Raw genomic sequence first — 25,638 nt, forward strand, 5'->3', positions numbered from 1 at the left:
CATACTATATGGAATAACCAATTATAGTTCCACAATTTAATTTTTTGTTGTAAATTTAGTCCCAACTTGATAAAATCCGACGAGCGAGTTTTCTGTTGTCAAGGGAAGCGAACTGATAAGCGCTTATGAGCTGATAGGGTGTCCAGCTCCGGATTATGATAACTTTTATAATTGGACAAAATGCATAAAATCTCTATGTGTTTTAAAAAATCGACTAAAAATTTATTTTTAGTTTAAAAATAGACTAAAAATCGTTAGTAATTAACAGAAGGTGCACTACACTCACTCTTTGTGCATGTGGGGATATTTTATAACAGTTTTTGACCTTTTTCTTAGGTGTCTTTTACTGAAATACTCTTTTTTTATTTTTATATTTTTTTACAATTTAAATTAAAATATTAAAATTAATCAAATAATTTTATAATTCTTAATTGTTATATCTAAAATTATTTTTAATCAATTAAAATATATATTTAATTATAATAATTATTATTATAATTATTCTTAATTAGCTAAAATATTTAATTATTATAGTTATTTAAAATATTCTTAATTAACTAAAATGTATTTTAATTAATATAATTAAATAAATCAAAAAACAATAAAAAAAGAAAAAATTGAAGAGGTTTGCCCCTTTTCTGTCGGAAACTTGTCCCTAAATTTTTGGCGCCCTCTAGATGAGTTTCCGGCCGCCAGTGGTACCATTCAAATCCTCTATTCAAGAGGAACATTTTCATACTTTTAAATTTGAGTTTTCATCAACTCTACAGACTGGACTCAAGCCACGACCGCCAAATATATTTGCCATCGATTTATCGTCGTCCGGTCGAATCTCGATTGTGGACACATCAAAGCAATAAGATAAAGAAGAATGAAAACCAAATGAGAAACGCGAGCGAGCAAATATCTTCAAGACGATTTTAACGAGACCGTCCTCACTTATTTTATTAAACTATTTATGGAGATCCGACGATTTAAAGAATTCATTGGCGATTCTAACACGACAGAAATGGTGGTGGGGGTGGGTAGTTAGTTATATATATATATATAATAATAATAATAATAATAATATATTTTTTAGTTTTGAATTATTTATATATAATGTAAGTTAAATAATTTGTTGAATCTAGACCTTTCATTTTTTTAAAATCTAATGGTTGAGATTAATTAATTAGATCGAAAAATCAATATTTGATTAGGAAGATCCAACGGTCATTAAAATAAAAAATAATATATATGAAGTAAGAGTATAATGGTCATTTTTTAAAAAATTAACAACATTAGTTAGATTGCACGGAGAGGGGGCGATTGGTTTAGGTTTAATAAACACAGGGGGGTTTTTAGCCTATTTTTAAAATAGAAAGGGTATTTAGCCAACTTTTTAAAACACAGAGGTTATACATTTTGTCCTTTTATTTTTAATGTTATTTGTTCAGTTTTTTGTTGGACAAAATCATGTAATGAAGTGAAGAAATTCAAGCTCAACAAATCAGCAAAGATGCGAGATTTAGCAGAAAAACAGAGCAAAGCCATTCCTTTCATTTCTGGTAAATTTCTGTTACAGAGAACAATGAAGAAGACGATACTTAAATAGACAAATCTACCGCCAAAACCGTGTAACAAATTATCAACTACCTATTACCTTACATGGCCCAATCACGTTCAGAATAAAAAACTACAGAAACTGAAATAAGCGTGGGCACGCTTGTGCTTCTGTTGCTCAAAGAAACGACTTCTTTTATCCTTGATCAATAAGATCATTATCAAGGCCTGCTCCAGCAACAAGATGAACATCATTCTTCTGGGACGCCATAGTGCAGTAGAAGATGGTGAGCACTCAATTCCAACACACCCCCCACAAGTGGGACTTGGGGTGAATGACACAAGACCCAACTTGGAAACAAATGAATGGAATAGCGAAACAGGAAGAGCCTTGGTGAAGGCATCTGCAAGCTGCGTGAAACTTCAAACCAAAACAGGGCTAATGAACCCATCCTTAAACGCATCACGGGCAACATGACAATCTATCTCAATATGCTTCGTTCGTTCGTGAAAAACGGGATTAGCTAGGATGTGGACTGCAGCCTTGTTGTCGCAAAAAAGTGAGATAGGCAAAGTTACAGAAATACCAAAATCAGCAAGTAAGAATGACAACCAACGAAGTTCACAAACTGTGGCAGCTAAACTTCGATATTCCACCTCGGCGCTGGAACGCGAAACTGTTGATTGCTTCTAGGTTTTCCAAGAAACAAGAGTACTACCCAGAAAAATGCAGAACCCAATAAGAGACCGCCTAGAATCAGGACAAGACGCCCAAGTCGGCGTCACAATGAGCTCGAAGATTCAATGAGTTGGCTGCAGGGAAAAATAAACCAAGTGGGGGACAACCTTTTAAATACCTGACCACATGAAGTGCAGCCTTCCAGTGATCTGCACACAGTTTGTTGAGATATTGGCTCAACTGTTGCACAGAATAAGAGATATCTGGCCTGGTATAGCTAAGGTATAGTAGACGACCTATTAATTGTCTGTAGGACTCAGATTTAGGAAGCATAGGTCCAGTTTCAGAACTCAATTTAAGCCTAACAAGCAGAGGTGTGGGAATGGCTTTAGCGTCGAGTAAACCCGTGTCGGCAATGATGTCTATAATGTATTTGGTTTGTGCCAAATAAATCCCATTCTAGCCAATTTAGAGTGTGCATGGGGGTTCTATGCAAAATATACGTCACTGCAAGTATAGACTCTCCCTAAAAGTGAAGAGGCAATGAAGCTTGAAAGAGCAATGCTCTAGCAACATTCAGAAGTTGTCTGTGCTTTCTCTCTATTCTCCCGTTCTGCTGGGGAGTATAAACGCAAGTGGTTTGATGCAAAATTCCCAATTTTTGACACAAACTTTGACATTGTGCATTTACAAACTCGGACCCATTGTCTGAGCGAATAACCTTGATCTTAGTTCCGTATTGAGTTTCAACCAATGCTGTAAACGTTTGCAAAGTCCCAACCACATGATCTTTATGTTTAATGAGGTAAGTCCATAGCGATCTGCTGTAGTCATCTAAAATCGTCAATACATAATTGCTGCCCGTTAAACTAGATGTCTTGTAAGGACCCCAAACATCTAAATGCACCAAGTCAAAAATTGCAGTAGCATGAGAATCACTAACTGTAAACAGAAGCCTTGATGTTTCGCCTGAGGACAAATATCACATTTTATTTTCAAGCAGTCTCTTGAGATATTACAAGCTGGAATACGCCTAATGGCTGCCATAGAGGCATGTCCCATTCTAGCATGCCACAAATTATCGTTACAATCAACTACAACATTACATGAAGTAGGAGTAATGTAATTCGAAGCAGTTAAACTCCTAGATCCACTCGATTGTTCAGAATGAATAGTCGCTTATTCAACCTTCCCTTAGCCAGTGCTCGTCTATTCCCCTGGTCCTGCAACACGTAGCCAAACCGATTGAAAGAGCAAGTGTAATTATCCTCGTTACAAAACTTACTTACTGACAAGAGGTTGACAGAAAAATTGGGAATGTAGAACAGCAATTTGAGTGTGATCTCATCCGTTAACTTCACAACTCCAACATAGGCCACTTCTCTCTTTGTTCCATCGGGTAGATACACGAAATGAGTGTGTGCAGGGGCAGAATAAGAATCAAAATTTGACAGATGCACACACACATGGTTTGTGGCGCTGGTATCGATTATCCAATCGTCATAAACCAATGAACTAGAAGCAAGAGTGTTACGTGCAAATTCTTCTTCACAGTGAACGAAGTTCACAAAACTGGAAATGGGGTCTGAAGAAGGTTCCTTCCCTTTCATGAGTTTTAATAACTCCGCCATCATGCTTGCAATATCAACATGTGAATCACCTTTAGCTGAAGATATCTCTAGTTTGTTCTCTGTTTTAGTATCTAAATTTGCTGCAAAATCGTAGGTTGCTCCAGTCTGTTTCTTCCTTTCACTCAATGACTTATACCAATCTGGCATGCCGTGGATTTGAAAGCAAGTGTCTTTCAGGTGGCCTTGCTTATGGCAATGAGTACGCACCATAGTCTGTTTATCCCTGTCCCCAAAAATTCTGGGTTTCTGCATTTGTTTTGGTTTACCTCTGTTATCTCTTAGGGAAACTTGAAAAGTTGCATTAGTGTTGCTATCTACCAATTGTGTTTGTATATTGCGTTGTTGTTCTACCGCAAACATCATGGAGAAGGCCTTCTCCAAATCAGGCAATGGATCCATCATAAGCAATTGACTCCTCTCTTTATCAAAATTCTCATGGAGTCCCATGAGAAATTGCGTAAGTTGTGTTCCATTGTTCATTTCTCCAATAGCTTTACTAATTCCACAAGTGCATCCTCCACAAGTGCACTTGGGTGATGGCGCCAAACAAAAGAGTTCATTCCATAGTTTTTTCACTTTTGTTAGATAGCTGGTTAAGCTCATATCTCCTTACGAAACTGATGAAATTTCACGTTGTATTTGGTATATCAATGGGACCACTGCTCCGTCCGTATCTGGCTTATATTTCCAGCCACAACTTGCAAGAAGAACTCACGTACATGAAGGCCTCAACGAGGTCCTTAGAAATTGAATTCCACAGCCACGAAGTCACCATTAAATCCACTCTTCTCCACTGTTCAAACAAAGTGGATCCCACTGGAGGTCGTGGAAATGTTTCATCTATGAATGCAAGCTTCATCTTGCATCCTAGAGTGACGTACACCGCTCTGCTCCACGTCAAGTAATTCGAGCCAATTAAGGCGAATATGCCAGCACAAAGCTGGAATTGTCTGAGGGATGCAAATACAGCACCTCTCTTTCATACTGGTCTGCTTCTAGTGTTGGCGAATCTCCGATAAATCTACACTCGTTGTTCTAGTAAAACAGAAAATTGAACCAGCAAAACAAACGTATCAAGAGACCTTCAAGAAGCGTGGGCACGCTTGTGCTTCTGTTGCTCAAAGAAACGACTTCTTCTATCCTTGATCAATAAGATCATCATCAAAGCCTGCTCCAGCAACAAGATGAACCTCATTCTTCTGGGACGCCATGGCTGCAGTAGAAGATGGTGAGCACTCAATTCCAACATGAAGTGATTTATATTAATGTTTTCTGCTTATTTTATATATGTATTGAAGTGGACATGTAGAGTTTTGTTTCTGTGTTTGCAGGACCTTACTGTTATTGTCCCTTTATTGTTTATGGTAGTCCCTGTTGATGTTTCTGCGGGTGTTAGTTAAATGTATTTTAAATTCTAATGTAGTTTGTGTTGTTTTTTTTTATGCATATAATGTGGCCTATTTTATTCAATATATTGATAAAATTACAATATGTGTGTATGTGCTAATTTTCTGTTATTTGCAATTAAGGCAATTATGGTTTTCTTACATTTAAAATTAACCATGGGAGTAATTAGTTCATGAACCTAGACCTATGTGGGGGGGGGGGGGGGGGAGAGATGGTTGTTGCATTTGATTGTGTTGATTTGGGAGACATTGTCAATGAAAGTGTTGGATGACTTTGCTGAACAAATAGGATACACTGGGACTCAACATACTTTAGAACCGGTGGTTTACATAAATTTAAACATATACAATTTGAAACAGAATTATGGTAGTTAGTGGATGGTCAGTGACTTAAATTGACCTACATTTAGAAGTTGAAAAAGAACATTCAAACCAAGAAAACACAAAGCATATGATGGATTGGGGATAAACCAGGGAGAAGATGGTGATGACAGTGAATACGAGTGTATGTAGTGCAGGTTGGACTAATTTAGGTCATTTTTCGGCGGACCCAATATTTGCAAAAAGTTTAGCCTAAGCCTAGCCCGACAATCATCAAATTGCATTTTGCAGTCTAATTGGGTTGGGGGCAGATTGGGACGGTTTTTGCAGCCTTTAATATAAATTCAATCACCCATGCAATTAGACAAATTTTAAAGTTCATCTGTTATAAAAACATTAAATTTGTAACTTCAAAATACATATTCTAAAGTCACAAAACATACAAAGTAACATTCATTCGGTGATTGTCTCTCAAATTTCAAAAAACATTCTCCAATATAAACTATAAATGCCAACTATTTGGGCTTTCGAGTTTGATGTATTACAACTTTATGAACTTCAAAACGTACAAAATAAAAAATAAGTATTACAAAAAAATCATATTTCACCAAATTATAAAAGGATATAAAGAATATAACTATACCACTTTTATGCAATTTCAATCATCAATTTCGTATACTATGCTTGAGCTTGTAGCCATAAGCTCTGCAAAAAGTAATCAGTAATTGTTAACATAAAAATATTGTATATGTGCTATCACTTTTAATGAAAAATAGAAAATTACTAAAAAAATATAATGAAATTAATGCAATAAAAAAATAGTGTACGTTCATGCATTTATACTTCTTGATCTCACCATTGCCTCTTCAATATTAATTGGTTGAAAACACAACCAACTTTGAGCACATATGAGGGTTTCTACAGTTTTTGGATCTAAAGAGCTCCTATAAGGATCAAGTAGTCGAGCACTTGTGCTAAATGCTTGCTTAGAAGCAATGATGGATACATGAGTAGCCAAAATATCCCTTGTTACTTGAGAAAGAATAAGATATCTTGAAAAGTTTGCCTTCCACCAATTTAAGATATCAAAAGCCTCATCCGTTTTCTCATGAGATTCACTTAAATATTGTAACAACTTTGATTTACGTTCCACATTCTCAATTTGTTCTAAGTGTTTGTCAAATCCCGACTTTATAAGCTTTATAACGTCTCCAAATTAATCAACTTCAGAATCTTGAATTGTTGGGGTAGGAGTATCACTCATAACCTGAAAAGTATGAGAATCATAAAGCTCCAAGTAAATGATAATAGAGGTCATTCAGTGCATGCTCAATATTTCTCTCCAAACTCAAAGTATTAGAACTCCCATCTCCATATATAAAATTCAAACAACAAGACATATACTTCATCTTATAATGGGGATCAAGTACGAACGCAACAAATAACAACTCATTCATATTTTCAATATTTGACCAATATTTGTCAAACTTTTCTTTTATTCTTACTCCTTACTTTTGACCAAATTTGCAATATTAGCATAAATGCTCACGAATTCATGAAAGATGCGTTTGATGTGATATATGAACTCCTTGACATCTTCAAAGTGATAGAGTAAAACAATTTTAAGAATTTCACAAAATGCCAAGCATCCGTCCAATCTTCAGAACTAGGAGGACCAATTTTTTTTTTTTCCCGACCGCTCCACTTTTCATTATCAACAAAATCTTCAACTTCATCATAGCTATCAAATAGCATACACATTATCCTCCCTCTCTAATAAGCCCATTCAAATTTTTCAGCATGCTCCAACATTAGGTATGTTGAGTTCCACATCGTATCGATGTCAAGACTCACAAGATGTTTCGGTTCAATTTCTTTCCAATCAACACATTTTTTGAAAATTCGGAGCCCGAAAGGAGAAGACCCCACATATTTGATTGCATCCCGAATCCTCATAATGCATTTACTTTGTTCATTCACACCATCTTTCACAATAAAATTCACAATATGTGCACAATACATCACATTAAGAATCTATTACAAGAATAGATCCTTTTCATTTGCTATTTCTTTTCAAGTAATCAATAGTAAGATCATTCAATGAGGCATTATCAATTTCATGAGTTAAAATGTCTTCGATATTCCATTGCACCAAGCACACCTCTATGACTCTTCCTATGGTGGCTCCTTTGTGATTCTCAACTCTAATAACTCTCCTATCTAAACAGATTATATTGTTCAGATATATATCTATATTAACTAGTTGCAATTAATTAAATACAATTGGTTAATTAGTTGTCTTAATATCATTTTAGTTACTGAACAATTAATAAGCAATAAATTGATACAATTATTTTCTATCTTTTTCTTTAATTGCTAGACTAACTAAATTAGTATATTTGTTTGTAGTTAATGATTAGTTAATTGTCAATTTTATGTTATTGTTAATCAATTAAAATGCGAATCTAACTTTGAATAACTAGCACCAGAAAAATTATAATATCAAACTACGGTTAATTTTGTAGTTTAATAACAAATAATCATAATAAATAGTTATTAACCACGGCCACGCAACAGTTGTTAACTGTGGTTTTTGCAAAGGTGGCTAAAACATTTGCCCACATAGGAAATAATATTTTCATGGTGAAAAAATTAGTTTTTGCATCGATTTTATTTAACTATAGTTAATAATAATTATTTACCATAATTTTTAGCCGTAGCCGTTAATATTGTTCTCAAGTAATTCTTATTCTAGTGAGCTGACATAGTTAAATCGATGAACTAACTTGTAATTTCATGACTGATTGTATGTTCAGATAATATTTATAAATGATAAAATGTATTTACCAAGTAGCTTAATTATCTATTTATTAGATAGCCTTTAATTAATCTGTTATTTCTAATGATTTGCTTTGATTTAATTTAATTGATCAATTTTGTCTTAAATCAATGATTATCCGGTTATTAGGTAAACTATATTGACTAACTGCAATTAACTAATTACACTTGATTTTTTTTAAACTTAATATTTAATTAAAATTGAATTAAGTGTTCGAATTTAATTTTTGTTGATACTTATAATTATGCTTTTCCATTAGAAAATAGTATTAAATGAACGAATTATGCGTCTATTTGGTAAGTATGCGAATATTTACTATTAATATATTTTTCGATGAGAAATTTAATAATATTTCTTACTGTGAATGCCATTTAAAGTTAGGGACAAAGATTATTTCGTTTCAATAAGTTTTTTCGTGTTCAATTTTAGTCCATTATGTTTACGCATTTTCAATCAGGTCCAGTAACTTGCAAGATTGCTTAAATTAGGACCACAAACGGATTTCTAGACATTTTTATCCTTGTGCAGATTTTAAAAGAGCTGTTTTAGTCCATTTACACTAAAATTCTAATTTTTCATCCATGCTCGCCAAAATGGTATCAGAGCTTAGATTTATTGAAGAAGTATATGATTATATTACATTTTGATATTATTTAACCACCAATGGAGGAAATTCTTTGAGAGAAAATGAAACCAATTACTCTGAAAATAGGGAATATTTTCAAATTTTATAAATACAAAAAAGAGAATTTCTCGCGAAAATTCTTGACACATAATTATAAAATATCGTATTTATACGATAATTCATAAAACGTAGCTAGTTCAAATGTATTACACAATAGTATCCTATTGTCATTATAATATGTCAGAAAATAAATTAATTGAACATGTCATCTTTGTTATTGATACACTTGTAAATGCTATACATATAATTAGGTTTATTTGTTATTTAAATACAATATTATATGAAAGTGTATATTTATGTTGATTATCATCTACCATATTTCAAAATGTTGGATTTCAACATCTAATAAAAAATCCGACAATTAGATATTATAATCATCTTGACACTAATGTTATTACGTTGAAGTTCAACTTGTATCAAACTAATAAATCTATAATTATCGTATGACAAAATAGTACGGTATTAATTAGATACATGCGAGAAATTTTGTTATTAAATTAGTGAGGAATTAATATAATTGGTTTTATAATAAGGGTTATGATCCGGGTCGAAATCTATGCGACCTCCTTGGTCCTTCAAGTGGTTCGAGATCGCTATCTCTCCCAAACTAGTGATTGGGCTCGGAGAAAAGAATCAAATCATTAGGCTTGCTGGGGTGGGGTCGCGATCTGACCCGGTAAAAAAGGTGCGGTTCCTGCTGGCAAACTTGTAGTTTTGTGCTTTCTTGAGGGCAAAATTGTCTTTTCACGTTAAATTACTGTTTACCCATATCAGGTTATTTATACTTTGTCTTTTTTGAACTATTATTGATGTAATATTTACCCTCTAGACTAATAAATGTAATGCTTACCACAGTTGATTTGACAAAATTGCTCCTCATATTTTGAATAATTATATTGTTCTCAATATATTTTAGTATTTTGCATATTAAATAATCACCAAATTATTTTCTAACTAAATAGAATTTCTAATAAGTACTTAAAGTTTTTCTGTATATTTATTTTATAATTTGAACTATTTTTACAGACTCAATAAAGGTAAGTAATGAATGAATACAATACATAAAAAACTTTCATGTAAAAGATTTTATTAATCTAATAATAAAATTAAATTGTTAATTGTTTAATTTTTTGTATAAAAATGAGTAATTACATATTCAGTTTTCAAATATATTTTCATAAAAATTACGATGAAATATATTTATTCATTTTTTTCCTAAAAGTGTTTATCTGGTGGTTAAACATATTTATTGTCGATTTCTTTAATTTCAAAAGTATATATGTGTTGTTGGGATATCATGTTTGTTGTATATCTATTATATATATTAACTTATTACTCCACTTTTAATTTAAATTCTCTACTTATTAAAAATTCTTTTTTAGTTATAAAATAATTTGGTGATGATTTAATATTTAAAATACTAAAATATATTGAGAAATTATTTAAGACATTAAAGGCATTAATTTTGTCCGATGAGAAAAGTGTTACATTCGTTAGTTCAGCGAATAAATATTATATCGAGAATAGTTTAGAGAGACAAAGTGTATTTGATCTTTAAATTAATGTATAAATAGAAGTAAATGAATTAAGTTTTTATTAAAACTCAAACTTATTAATTTTCACGCAAGAAATTTAACATTAATGAAACTAAAACCTAATCGGATTCCAAGTAAGAAATCATGGTCACCCGTGTGAACAAATTCCATTGCAAATATGATTCCGAACTAAAATTTTCCATATATAAATTGAATCCACCAATTAAAATTAGGAAAACTATTATTCTTTCTTAAAAAACAACCCATAAATCCAAAAATAATAAATGGTAAGTTTTTAAGAACTCTAACTGTACCCAAATTCGAATTCTCCTACGATGTCCCACAATCTCTCTGTCTCTATATATATTCCATGACATTCTATTCATTCAATTTTCATTCATCGTCCAATTTAGGAAAATAGTTAGATAAACGTGTTCTTATGCATGGCGACTGATACTAATGCTTCTTGTTCCACTGGCAGTACTCTATCTGATTCTGCAAAATTAAAAGCTCATGCAGCAGAGGAGAAAGAGAGCCAATCTTCCGTTTCTTCCACACCCAATACTACTACCCTTCATCGACATATCATGATCTTTGGTGCTTCCATCAAGAAAGACGTCATCGACATTTGTACTGGAAAAGAGGGTGCGTGGGAAGAAGATGACTTCTACCTTGTGAAGACAACTTCAGTAGTGCAGGCTAATGACGACAATGATCATGGCGGCGAAAGAAAGACCCCTCATCAATACATCGACTTCTTTACTTCAGATAATTCAGACGAGACCGAAGCCAATCAAGAACCAGGGCCTGAGATCAAGAAAACGAAGACTGCAATGGTCGGCCCTGACCCCGACCCAGGATATTCTCCTTTGCTTGATCTTGAACTAAGCATCGGGCGTGGCAATTGGGAACAACCAGCTGCACCGGCGGAGGATCTTTGGACAATCAAGAAAGTATTGAAGAAAAGCGACATTGATAGTTCCTCCAGGCTTCTACTGGGGAAGGTGTTTGTTCAGGAGCATATTTTACCTCATGTTATGGGTAATTGGTTGGCCCTGAACGATGGCGGGGGATTCGAGGTTAACATTCGGGATGTGGATACAGGATCGGAGCATATGCTGGTTCTCAAATTATGGAGAAGTAGTAACAGTTTTGTATTAACGAAGAACTGGATGTCTGAGTTTGTGAAGAGGAGGGAATTGGAGGAGAACGATGAAATCGGGTTCCGATGGGATGACCAAAATTCCCGACTTGAGTTTACATTACTTAGAAAGAACTGATTTGATCTGATCTGATCTGATTGATGTGAATGATGATGAAGACAACAACAACCTTCTAATTCAATTGCTTTGTTTGTAAGTAGGTTGTGAATTAGGATTTTTGGGTTGTAATAAGATTGCAACTCAACTCCCATAAAAAATATATGTGTGAATTCTGATGTTGTTTTATTATTAGTACTATATTTGTTGTTTCTTCTTCTTTGACGAAGTGCTTTCTCTATATATATATATATTGTAATTATATCCTAAGTTCCATTATAAATTTTGGATTCAAGATGCAAGCATTGCTAATGTTGCAAAAAAGGAGAAGGTTAATAGGAGGTAAAAGAATATATATTAAAATTATTACTACTATATGGGTTAAATGACTAATATTTATTTTATCACAAGAATGAATTTTTACAACCTTTATACTGATATTGTAAAAGCTATCACGTACACTAGAGAGAATTGTTTCAATGGAATTGTACATACATTATCGTAAAAACAATTAATACATATATACTGACCTAGTAAAAGTTATTTGTCAGTCTTGTATTTGTGTTGTCAGCTAAAGAGAAAAATAGTATTTTTCATTTCGTAACTTAGAGATCTTTTAGGGCCCCTTAACTTCACGGACAGTTCAAAATTGCACGTAACTCCTTTGTTTCAGATTTGTCTTGTTTTGTTGGATGAAGCTTTCTACAGCTGATAAAGACTTGGTTGAACATTCCAACTGCTACATGTGTCTTGTGCGAGCAAGATCATCTGGAAACCCGCTCACACCTCTTCTTTGAATGCGCTTTCTCGCGTGGATGTCTGGCGCTGCTGCACTGGCATGCATCTGGATGTTCAATGGGCCACTAAACGACTTCGAAATCATCACCTGATCGCAGCTTCTTACTGGGCTGTATTAGCAGCTGTGGTATATCATATCTGGGGAGCACAGAACGAACTAAGATTCCAGCATAAGAGGATTACATCCGAGGACTTGGCGAAGCTTATAATTGAACAAGTTAGGTGTAGGGTTTTAGCTGAAAATTTGCCTTTACATCTACAATCATCCACCTTGTATAGACTACGGAAAATTCCGGGGACATAGTATAGGGGCCACTGACTGCTTGCTACTTTTATTTTGTACACTATCTGTTCTATCAATGCAGCTTACATTTACCCAGAAAAAAACTTTTGAGGATCTTTAGTGTTCATAATTAACGTTATTGTTGACAATTGAATTAGAATATTTATTCATGTGCGAAGTAAATAAAATTCTATCAGACAACACAAGAAACTTTGTAGCCCTTAAACCTATGTATAGAGGTGGGTACATACACTAGGTCTTCAGTCACAAGAAAGAAACAGGGGAAGAATTTAGTTAAGAGGAAAATCAAAATTCTGTCAAAAACAATTTACATAAAATCATTACAACCGCAGAATAGTTCGAAGGGTGTCGGAAAGGTTTTGAATGGTTTGTTGCTCCTGTGCTGCTTGCATTTCCTGAAGTGGCATCTCTTCATAACACCTGTGACCAATATCAGATGAACGAGCATGACAAACGTCAAGTTATCATCACATCACAACGAACGAGCATGACTAATGTCAAGTTATCATCACATCAGAACGACATAGCATTTTCTGCTAACTGTACATAGACAAGGTTGAAAGGAAGAAATTCATACATTTTGTGGTACGCTAATGCCTGAGCAAGATTCATTAGAGTTGGACTTGAACTAAGCCTCTGACATACGCTGGGCGGAAGGGGTACCTGTAATTAAGTCAAAGCTATTACGTAAATGCAGAGAATGAACTCATCATGATAGAAATCGGAACCAAAAAGATTTCATAGGACTAGGAAGCCAAAGAGGACCTCATTCTGTCTGCTTCTACCCTTTTTGGGCTGAGCATCACCAGAAAAGAGCTCCTGCATTGCTTCTACAGCTATGTTTCCACCATTATCCTGCTGCCATCCACCAAGCACATTATCGGACAAAAGTGCAATGGGGGATATGTCAGTTGCCCTTAAGAATGGAATTGGCACTGTATTACCAGCGCTGTATATGGACCAGAGCTGTTCCAGGTTGTACCAACCAATATAAGCATATGTTAACAAACATAAAAGCAATTTACTGTCACCAAAAGGAAAAGAAGAAGGACTTAAGTTACACAGAAAATCGACTTGGAAGATCAGAGCTACCTTGTCTAGTGCTTTCTTACTGACAGTCTCACTAGTAACTGAAGCATCGGTCAAGCTAGGACCTTGGGGAGTACTAATTCCATGGAGGTTTGGATGGGGTGAAGGCAATCCTGCAGCCACGGTTCTTGCACTGGCAGGACTATCCAGCCTGACAAGTTATTTGTGCATGAGTTAGTGAGCACCAAAAATTACGGGACGAAGTTTGCGTGCACAACTGAAGGAAATTCGTTAGTTTATATCAAAATTGAAACACAATGCTCTATGCTTGTAGCCAAACTTAACAGCTTCCAGATTTGAATCTATTTTTTCTGCAACCTCTTTAGTGCAGAGATGAAAGTTTAACCAGGTAAGCACCAGAAGAGATTAACATGTAAGGGTCAATTGAAATGCAACCATTAATTTTTGACATTGGAAGCGAAAGCAAAAAGGGTAGAATGATCTTATAAAGGAGTGCATGTAAACCTGCAAAAATATAGCAGTTTTATGTTCAAATTACAAGGAAAATATCTGGAGTTACAGAGATGTACCAAGAGTCTAAAGCCTTATCACCAATCCTACTGACAGAAATACTTCCAAGACGTCTAGTAGCAGAAAAGGATTCTTCAGCTCTTGTAGATGTTGGAGTAGCTGTTCTACCAATCTCAACTTTATCATGAACTATTACAGTTCCAAAATCACCTGATCAAAACACTTCGCTCAGTGCACCAGCAAATCACACATTCATGTCCTATCGTAATAACTGAATACATATGTATATGCATATATATTAATAGCCACACGCACAAATACACACACACACACACAGAGGGAGGGAGAAGGAGATTTACAAAAACAGAGGCAAGAAACAATTAGGTCAAAGTGCAGTGTTTCCATGTAGGCCATATTTTTCGAACTAGAATGTCTCATGAAATCATGCCAACTTCGAGAAACACTGAACTTACCCTTTGTTTCCAAATCACTAAAAATAAATTAAGCTCATGAGCAAAGCTGTGTGCATAGCTTTTTTTCTTTTTCTTCAGGTATGTGCATAGTTATCAAACCCAGCTTAGGAATAGACTGCTGTGCCTAATTGAATCGGCAACATTGAGCTGGTTTACAATACCATACTAGTTATTTTAACAAATGCAAAAAAGGAAAAAAAAATGTTTGATTCACTAGGATGAGGAGCTACTCGAATAGAACCAATTTCATATTTGGGGTTATTGAATAATGCAGCTGTAACTTCAACCAAATTGTTTTTCACAACATTCCAAGTAATTCAACCTTTCTTATTCAGACCTAATCATACTCGACACAACCCAGTAATCTGTTTAGAGTGATCATGTGTCTGTAATTGTGAGCTTCACTTGTTTATGCCTTGATGTAGTAGTCTATAGTGAAGTGGAAATATATCAGAGACCTTTCTATAAGATCACCAAAACTTTTGATAGCAAATGTTAGGAACGCTTACCTTCTATGGCAGTTTGTACTCCATCAGGTGGAACCTGATTCTCCTGTGTGAGAACAGGAAGTACACCATCCTGTGGTCTAGATGGAACAGTACTGACGATGGCTTCATTTGATATTGGACCTCCCAGCGGCTGCACGATCCAAAACGACAAACATGATAGTTAGAGAAACTTGCATGTGTGTGTAAAGAGAAATAGAAGGATGTTTGCCCTCCTACTCTTCATACGCGACGTTGACTAAATCAAACAGAAAGTTAGTTCTACCCCTTCTCTTGGCAGTGTCGCATCCGGTGCAATGTCCTGTGTATGAGAAGCCATTGATGCCCTCATTTGCTTTGCCTTCTCGATCTTGGGAAGCATTGTTGACGCTCCACTTCTACATTTTTCAATGAATTTGTGCTACACATGAGCAGAAAGCAACTAATAGACATCAGAATTGGAGTAATGAGACCAATGTAGCATGGTAAGAGTATACAAAAGCTTATGTATGCAGTCCATCTCTCAAGGCTTAGCCAATTGGCCTTTCCAATTCAAACATTCTTTCACAATGTTCACTGCGGTGAGAAACTTTCAGCTATGCATCCATGGTTGAATATAAAACTGCATTCAAACATAAAACAGAGAAGACCTACAAATATCTCAACTTAAGCATGAAATGTTCCATAGGGATATGCACAATAGTTTTCTTACTTCTATGACAGGAGTCATACCATTGAGAAGTAACATGCTACTCTGTACGAAGAAAACCGCTTTTTGAATCAAACGACAACATTCATAGTTGTGCAGGATATTATATAAAGTACTAGAAAATAAATAGTAATCAACAGATTCATGAAAAATAAAAAAGCTTTTCACTTGATGAGTTGGTTCAATGTGAAAATCCTAATAAGAACATACTCTTGAAGTGAATAGTTACAGTAAAAACGTCTAAACATGCACTATGAGCAACATTAATGAATTATAAATACCTTTAGCATTTCGGCTGCTGTAGGCCGAAGCCGTGGGTCCTTTGTCAGGCATTTAGCAACAAAGTCATGGAACACAAGAGACCTGTAACAATAAATAATCAAATCTAGTATACCTGAAAAAATTAATGCATTACAGACACTACTAGACCCAAGCACGAAAACTCATTTAAATATCTGAACATATACACAAGATCCAATACAAAATGAATGCTGATTGATTAATGTTTTGATGTTGATTCCCAGAAAGTGAAAAAATTAGCTGGTCGTAAAATATGGATAAGCAACCAGTTACCACGAAATTTGGAGCCTAACAGCCATGTCATTTGCACTTGTTTTCTATTACCAAAATTATCCAGAAACAAAAATATACAGGGTAAGAGTATGAGAATATGGTCCTCAACTGCAAAGTTCTGTCTGGTAGTTCAAAACCCTAATTTTTAACATGAAGACATGCAGAATCGGGATTTGAAATTCAAATATATTTCCTTTACTAAATTGAATGATCATACTTCTTTTTTATGGTCACATCCCATCCCCTAACGCGGTTTTTTCTTCAACAAGTACCCTACGAATTAGCTTAATGATTTCGCCCAACTAACTCCCACCCACTATGTTAAAGGTGAAGAGTGCAAAGATAAACTTCCCCGTTCCACCTGTTCTCTCATGCAAAATTCTGTTTAACTCAAGCCTGATGTTGGTTTGCTGTATTACAAGTTGAAACAAAAGTGCCTTTCATGGAACCATTAATCTAACTGTGTAACTTTGAGCATTAACCTGAATCCTTTGGCTAATTACAAGGTTCTTATTGTGACATTATTGTACATTCACATCCAGAAAACCACTTAATGTAGCAAAGCACAAGCTAGCAGATAGAACTGCTGAAATCACCAGCATCCAGAAGAAAGAAAAATAGTATTAAAATGGTGATAAACAGGGTAGAAGCTCGATATGCACTGGCAATGACTTAATTTATTATGAATTCCAGTTGTAACCAGTGGATACAGACCTCAAGAAAAAAAAAGGACCATGAATTAAGGATATGGCTTTTAAAGCATGTCATACAAAAATCTAAAAGATTCTACAGTTTCGCAGGAGTGAAGGACAGCAAAACCAATAAATCTCGTTAAGGCATCATTGGTGACGATAAGACTCTGAATGAAATATGTATAAAGAAATGTCAGCACTTCATCACATTCAGAAAAATGACTAAATCCAAAAGAAAGTTTGAAAGACAAACCATTTCTCTTTATCCTCAAGCATTGGAGCAGGTTCAATGGAAATCATAAACAGTACCTGAAACAAGTTTTGAATTTGTTAAGCACCCAAATGTAATACATCAATACCATAAACAAAGAGGGGCAAACAGTACAAGCTAGATCCTGTAAGTAAACTAATTGCAAATGCTATAAATTTGTTGTCACCCGCACTTATTGGATTACTTTTGCAACAGCCGCAATAGAACTCGAGCAGACAAGCTTTGTGCAACAAAATTACACTTGTCCCAATTTACCCTAATATGAATAATCATGTGAAGTATGACAACATAAGGACAAACCAAACAGATGATACATGACAGTGAATAGATGCATCCATAATTTGCAATGCAGCCACTGCAACCAGCTCTAATAAGTGCTCAAAGTATGAACTCAGGCGCATTTATACAACCAGTGCAGGGTGCTACATCATTCTAAATCCTGAAGTGTGGCTTCTTGTTTAGGCAACACCATTGAATAGATTCAAAGTGAGATCAAAGTCGTATATTAAAGTCCATGGACTTACTCTCATTGGATGAACAGTTGCTCTTGGAGGAACTCCCTGGAAAAACCATGTTCAAACAGCCAACAAATTAGCATCATTAATGACAGTGAAATCATGCAATAGCTACTAGGATTAACAATTAATCCACGAGAACAAGAGATGAAGGCAGCCCTGAAGCTAGACGAAATTGATGAGGTATACCTCAGCCATTTCAATTGCAGACACCCCAAGAGCCCACACATCTACCTGGGCAGAAAATTATAGCCGATATTTTCAGATGCAAAAGTACAGCGTTCCATTTCAAAAATGCAAACTCATTTTGAAAAAGAATGATGTGCCAGGGACTCGCCTCACACACACCTCACAAGCACAAAACAGACAATTTACCTTTCCATCATAACGGCTTTCTTGAATAACTTCAGGAGCCATCCAATGTGGTGTACCGATAAACTGAAAAACCATCAACGACAACTTCACTGATGAAAAGGACTAGAAAAGTAAATAAGCAGCAGAGGCTGGTATACATAAACATAAACATAAACATGTCAAATACAAGAAATTAATTTGGTATAGCCTTTGTCTCAGATAGATCTCTTACTAAAAAAATTATGTCAAAGAAATAGAATGGAGTTGACTTTTCTCCATAAACCAACTGTAAAGATCCCTTCACTAATATCAACAATCACCCTTTTTGTATATTTCATTTCTATCGTTCCTCTTTTTTTCCTATGGGTCTTAAGATCTCAAAATTGAAATGACTTAAACACTCTTAAACATTCTTGGAAATTCACCTGCTCAAGCCTCAAAATCCAGCTCCTGATTAAAAGGATAAACTTATGATGTCGCACCATCCCTAACAGGATCAACTAGAAAATGTGCAATACCTTCTTAAAATGATCAGTAAATCCAACCTAGTAGGAAACAAAGTAATCAAAAACTCTTGTGTTCTTTAACCCAGTCCATGCTATCTATTGCTAGAAGCAGCACTGTAATTTGTTGGAACATGAGCGCTCATGAAATAAACCAGAAGAGACTCAGGGAGTGTCAGAGTTCAAGAAAATAAGCTTCGCATTCCACAGGCTTACATATTCAGCAAGGAGAAACGATTATAACCGGAATAACTTAAACAATCATGATATGGCAAATTAAAATGATAAGCTGGTGTACCGTGTTACGCTTGGACATTGTTCTTGTCAACTGTGCAGCCACCCCAAAATCACCTGTAGATATTGTTTATTTTAGTTCCTGTAGTACAGATAAAAATTCTATGACAGCCATATAGTTTTACATCCTGACTGTATTCCATGAGCAACACAATTGACAAATTGGTCAATTACCTAGCCCAACAAACAAGGATCTGCATAGTTTTTAGGCGAATTGGAAAGAGGAAGGTTGGACCAGAACTTATGAAGTGGTCATCTTAAGACTTACCCAACTTGACCTCTCCTTGCTCAGTCAGCAAGATATTACCACCTTTAATATCTCTATGTACCTTGAAAATTGAATGCAAGTAGGAAAGACCCTGCATGAACAGATGTGTTCTCAGAAATAACACATAAGAAGCAGCCTGGCATGTCCCAACATAATGACAACCTTTTTGTACAAATCACAATTATCTAATCTTCTTGCAGATAAGGGGAAAAAAGATTTTCACATCTACCTGTTGCACTGCAAATGGGCAATACAACGAAGACCAGACATTACTTAGAGGAACTAAACTTGGAAATATATTCGATTATGACATAATATATAGATTCTCAACAAAGTATTATCTATAAAAGAAATAAAGCACTCAAATTTTATTTCCAGATAAAATCTAAATGTTAATGCAGGCTGGCCACTGGTATTATAGTAAAATAAATAGGCTGGTCAAAGATTTTATTAAATAACAAAGTTGATTATTATGAGGTACCTTCAACGCTTCTCTACAAATATATGCTATTTGATACTCCTCAAGAGGCTCGTCAGTAACATTCATCAAGTCCGCAACACTTCCACCTCCACAGTACTCCATCACTATCTGCCAACAAATTCAAAATTTCAAGACTTCAGGCAACTTAATATAAAACAGTTACAATCAGATACAAGCATCAGACAGAGCTCTGTAAGGCAAGAAAAAGAACACCAAAAGATAGACATGAACAGTATAAAAAACAAGTATAAAGGCTGATTCTCTTTGTACCCATAAAAATTCTTCTCCTTGGTAACTACCAAGATAGCGAACAACATTAGGATGACTGCACTGCTGCAACATCTCAATTTCACCACGAATTTCTTCATAACCTTCCTCCTGGAGACACATATAGCATTCCATAATCTGAATGCTGAATACTTAATCAAAAGAATATCAGATTGAGTAACACGTCATAATCGTACCCCTTCAGATAATGATATTACTTTGACCGCAACTAATTCTGAAGTCCTCATATCTCGAGCTTTGTAGACTGCCCCATATGAACCCTTCCCTGTTTAATAAACCATCCGCTTTCAATCACATTAAGTTCACTTGTGAATTTATTGCAATATAAAATAAAAGAATAACCAATAAATCTCACAGAACATTCATATTCCTTCTTTGCTGGATTTAACAGTTCAGGAATTCAATTAAAATCTTGTAAATCTCAAAGATCTTCAAAGAGGAACTATGGGAAGTTTATTTCTTGGAAGCCTTATTTGCAATGAGAAAGTTGGCCATTGACATAATAACACCTCAAACTGGGTTCAAAGCTACAAGACATTCCATTGTTATAAATCACATAATATCGTTATTGTGAGCTTAGAGTTGTCAGTCATGACAAAGTACATCTAAAAGGGAGTAGCTTGCCTACCAAGTAGCTGAAACAGTTCACACATGTAGAAAGAGTTCACACTCGTTTCCTATATACTCGTGGGTGTATGTCTACTTGTTCCAATTGTTTTCATTCTTTTTCCAGATGTAATAGAGGTTAGCTAATGTATTTGCAAGCAAGGCCCCTTAATTCTGTGCTTCTGGTATTGAATGAGACTGTTCAGTGAAGCCAACGTCTCGTGCCCTCCACTCCAAGAAACAAAAAGCCGCGGATTGTTTCATGCACGATGCATCAGTAAATTACCTTAATTTGAATACATAATTAAAATAGACCAACAAAATACAGAAAAGATAACGCTTTTTTGTCATTAATTACTGACTAACTACAATATTTACAGAACTTAAAAGCAAATCGTCTTTCTCAAAATCAGGAACACAACACAAAGCATTTATCCCTAAAGGTACCTTCAGTAAGGCTAATTTTTTTTAAAATCTAAATCCAACTTCATTAGGCCTAAAGTTCTAACATTCAGTCACTAACCTTCCACAAAGAATACATAATTCAGCTAATCGATTCAGATTTCCATATCTAGATGATGGGAAAACATTTTCCGACCAATGACACAACCATAAATGAAAAGAGATTTAAACAAGCATTTGAAAGCTCAAAACTTGAATCTTTACCGAGCTCATGGAGCAACTCATACTTGGTAGAAGGATCCTCTCTGGTCATACACTCAGGTATAGAGCTGGAAGACACTTTCCCACTACCCTGCTGCCTCAATTGCGTGATTCCACCGCTCCCGTCGCCACCGCCACTCCCACCACCAGCACCACTGCTTTTCTTCTTCCTCCCTTGCCCAACTTCACCCACCTTCTGCATACTCTCCACCGCCCTCCTCATCGTCCCCCCTCCTCCACCACCACCACCTCTCCTCACCATCGTCCCCATCCCCTCCTCCTCCTCATCCTCATCCTCCTCGTCGTCATCATATTCTTTCTCCCTCACAACAAACGTCGAAAAGTCTCCCGCATACTCCTCCTCCTCCTCATTCCCAATTTTGCTCCTAGGGCTTCTCCTCTCCCAAAACTGACTCCCAGCCGTACTCCGCGGCTTGGTATACGAAGAAGACACACCGGCATTCTTCTCCGAGTAATTTGATCTCCTCCGATCGGTTTTTACAATCATTGTTCCGGAGATAGACGCAGTGCCGGTGCCATCGTCGTCAAAGTCCGCGCCGTCGTCTCCTCCGCCGCCGAAGTCCTTGGGGAGGCGCTTCAATAAAGGAGGGAGGGATTCCTCCTCGTCTTCATCGACGCCGTCCTTGTACACCATTGTGGCGTATATGTCCGAGGATTCCGGGTCGGGTCGGGATTCTCTGGACGGCCCACCATCCTTGTCGTGAACCACGAATGTGGAATACAAATCCGAATTCTTGGGGGGCTTCCGCGCTCGCCGGGACCTCGGCGACAACTCCATCTTTGTTACTATGATCTGTAAATCCCTCTCCCTCTCCCTCTCTCCCTTCTGTCTGTATACGATGAGTGAGCTTGAAAGTGGGAAAAGCTTACTTCAGTTCTTCCAATCCCGTATAACGCCTTTGTCTAAACTCGTGCTCCTTAAATCAATATTATTCCTCTCAAAAAAAAAAAAAGAAATCAGTATTATTCCTCCAATCGCGACTTCTCAATAGCGTACAACTATTTTCTTGCGTGTCCAAAAATAAAAGAAGTATTTATTTCTTTACATTTTCAGTTTACTAACTTTCTTCCAATTCCAATAATTATATACATTCTCAGTTTATCGACCAAGTTAACCTTAAATCCTTGTTATTATCTGTGTTGTCCAAATATGTCACCCCTTTGCCCCTGTTTTCTTTACACACTAACTATGAAATCACTAACTTTGTTAGACCTCGAATTTTTCGTTCATGTCTGCATGCATGTAAACAGAATAGGACGATTTGTGACAGCAGCATTAACAAATGTACGAGTGGCATTAGAGTAGTTGGTATTTGTTTTTAGCCTCGGAAACGTTTCCAAGAGTCTGCTGATCATATTACTGGCCCCCCACATCTGATGTGCATTTTTGAGCGCCCAACAATCTAGTTGGACATGCGGAGATACTCTTGGTACAGGAAATGTAACCGACCAGTTCTTGTGAAGATCAAATTAATACATTTGATGTTATCCTTGTAAGTAAACTCCCCTGGCAAGAAACAAGTCAGCCAACATTTGACTCCTGTCAATGGCACCTCTCCTCACCTGTTCTAGCAGCCAACTGTAATAATCTGCGTTTCGCATAAGCCTTTCAGCCTCCAGGTATAGATGATAGACGAACAATTCTGAAGCTTGTCCCAACAAGTGCAATCCAATGGCAACTTGGCTTATATGTCCTTCATCATTCCCGGACCAAAACCCCCACAACACAAACCCTCCTATCTCCAAGATAGGCTGATTCGAGACCATCAGGTAGTGTGGAATGTGGCAGGGCTTCCTGACGTGGCCCAAACGGCGGGGATACTGTATGCTAGCCATGCAAACAAGGCTACCCATTTGTATGCCGTCCAAGAAAATATCGACTCGGAAAGTGAAATGGTAATGATTTCCAGGCAGATGGATTGAAGGATTTTGGGTTTGGTTGTGAAGTAGTGTTCATTGCGGTAGCTGCTTGAAAATACCACCAGGCGGTAGCATAGGTCGACTGCTACCGTTGCAAAGACTGGAAGTGCAGGTAACCAAGTGGAGAAGAGCTTTCTGAGGATAAGTTGCAATCCAAGTACTGCATTCAAGATTGAACTAATTAGCCAGAACTCTTCCTCCCAGGATTTCACCATTTTCTTTGTCTAGTTTTAGGAGAGAAGGAAATGTTTGCCAAAAGGGAAATTCCTCCCAGGATTTCACCAAAAGTTCCGACAGAGGGTATTTGAGAGGCACGTACAAGACCAAATGTTGTGGCATAGATTTTATAACCAAGAACGGTTGTTGTCATTTCATTGTGAAGGTAGTATACCGACAGCATAACCGTTGTATGTGTTTCTTTTGTTGGATTATGTGGCCGGCTCATTCTGTATCTTAAATTATTTTTCTTGTTTCACAAGATTTGGAAATTTACAATAAAAACGAGCAGTTTCTTAATCAGAAGTTTGTGATCAACAACATTGGTTATCTGCTATAGGCATGTGTGTTGAGACATCCTCGCATCCTTCCTTAACACTACTAATGGTCCACCAGCTTTGTATAGACTACAGAGTGACACTGAACATAAAATCACTGTCAGAATCATTGAAATCAGGCTTAATACAGATGATTCTCAACTTCTGAAAGATGGTGCTCATATTCATCAGTCTCTCAGCCAATTGAACTAACATGATATGTATATATATATGTATATATATATATATATTCAACAACTGTAGTGTGATGGTTTCTGATACGATTTGCGATTTGATTGGTTCCCCATTGCACGAGATTTTGTCCGATTTGGCTTTGTAGGAGTGTTACGGGCTTGTCGTGAAAAGGCGCCTCCCTAACGAGAAGAGGTCTTGAGGCTTATAAGCGAGTCGAGCTCTTCTCTCTTCAACTAATATGAAACACTTGCCTACATCAATTTCAAATTACTAATTTCTAACCAAGTTCTTGTTCTAAGTACTGAGAGGTTCCTGGAAAAAGGAAGAAACATGCACAATGCAGCCAAGGAACAAGGCACAACCATGTATTTCCTTGGTATACATACATATCAAAATGGAGAAGCCTCCATGAAATTTCTGTAATATGGACAAGTATTCCTTCATTTATATGCACCTGTAACCTATAAATATCCACAAAAAAACCAAAAAAAAAAAAATGAAAAATTAAAGACAAAAAATTCTTGAAACCATTGTTTCAAGTTACAACCGTTTTTCCTGATTCTCATTGGAATGCATCAGGTTTGCCGAAACAGGGCTTTCTTTGTTTCTGATTGGCCGTGGCGTCCTTAGCAGCAATCATCTCTCTGTAACAATTCAAGAAAGTAACGCTCTCGTCCACCATGAAATAGCCGACGAAAATCTGGTAGAACCTGTAGAAGCGTTCGCCGAAGGGGAAAAACCAGGTGAAAAGAAAGAAGAAGCCCTGGAAAATGTGGACGACGATCATGGCACGGAAGAGGAGCTCGACGGAGAGAGGGTGTATGAGGTTGTTAATGGCGGGCTTTTTCTTGGGATGCATCTGCTTCAACCTGAGGTACTCCTGATGCAAATGGGTGCTGAAATAGCCGCCGTGGAAGACGGAGAGGTTGAGGAGGAAAGCGGCGGAGAGGGCGAATTCCCAGCCGTTGGAAGTGACGAGGAATTGGCAGAGGAGGGAAATGCAGAGGTCGAGGGCAATGGGCATGGCGATCTTGACGCTGAAGAAGAGACGGTAGGCGATTATGAAGAGGACGGCGGCGAACCAGGAAAGGGGGAATTCCAAGAAGCGGGTCATGAAGAGAACAGAGCCGTTGGCGTTGGAGATGACGGCGAGGAGAAGCCAAAACTCGGTCAGCCATGGCTGGTGGGCGCAGTCCAGAGGTGTCATAGCGTTCTTCGGAAATAGATGGAATTGT

The 25,638-nt window shown here is 36.5% G+C and overlaps 1 protein-coding gene across 1 annotated transcript; it reads right to left on the reverse strand.

The window, feature by feature from the left end:
* Positions 1 to 13,166: 13,166 nt before the first annotated feature.
* Positions 13,167 to 22,653, reverse strand: SIK1 (Protein kinase superfamily protein). The gene is made up of 18 exons (XM_088879794.1): positions 21,738 to 22,653; positions 20,642 to 20,730; positions 20,448 to 20,555; positions 20,178 to 20,285; positions 19,697 to 19,787; positions 19,433 to 19,485; positions 18,653 to 18,715; positions 18,467 to 18,511; positions 18,287 to 18,322; positions 17,745 to 17,800; positions 16,508 to 16,589; positions 15,804 to 15,938; positions 15,542 to 15,671; positions 14,619 to 14,769; positions 14,092 to 14,239; positions 13,765 to 13,965; positions 13,577 to 13,662; positions 13,167 to 13,419 (listed from the first exon to the last, which is right to left on the reverse strand). Exons 1-18 carry the CDS (start codon positions 22,531 to 22,533, stop codon positions 13,320 to 13,322), a joined length of 2,478 nt encoding a protein of 825 aa, XP_088735920.1. The 5' UTR covers positions 22,534 to 22,653; the 3' UTR covers positions 13,167 to 13,319.
* Between the last annotated feature and the right edge of the window lie 2,985 nt (positions 22,654 to 25,638).

The sequence above is a fragment of the Sesamum indicum genome, linkage group LG4 (assembly GCF_026168435.1).
Source record: "Sesamum indicum cultivar Baizhima isolate 11 linkage group LG4, ASM2616843v1, whole genome shotgun sequence".
Lineage (NCBI taxonomy): Eukaryota > Viridiplantae > Streptophyta > Magnoliopsida > Lamiales > Pedaliaceae > Sesamum > Sesamum indicum.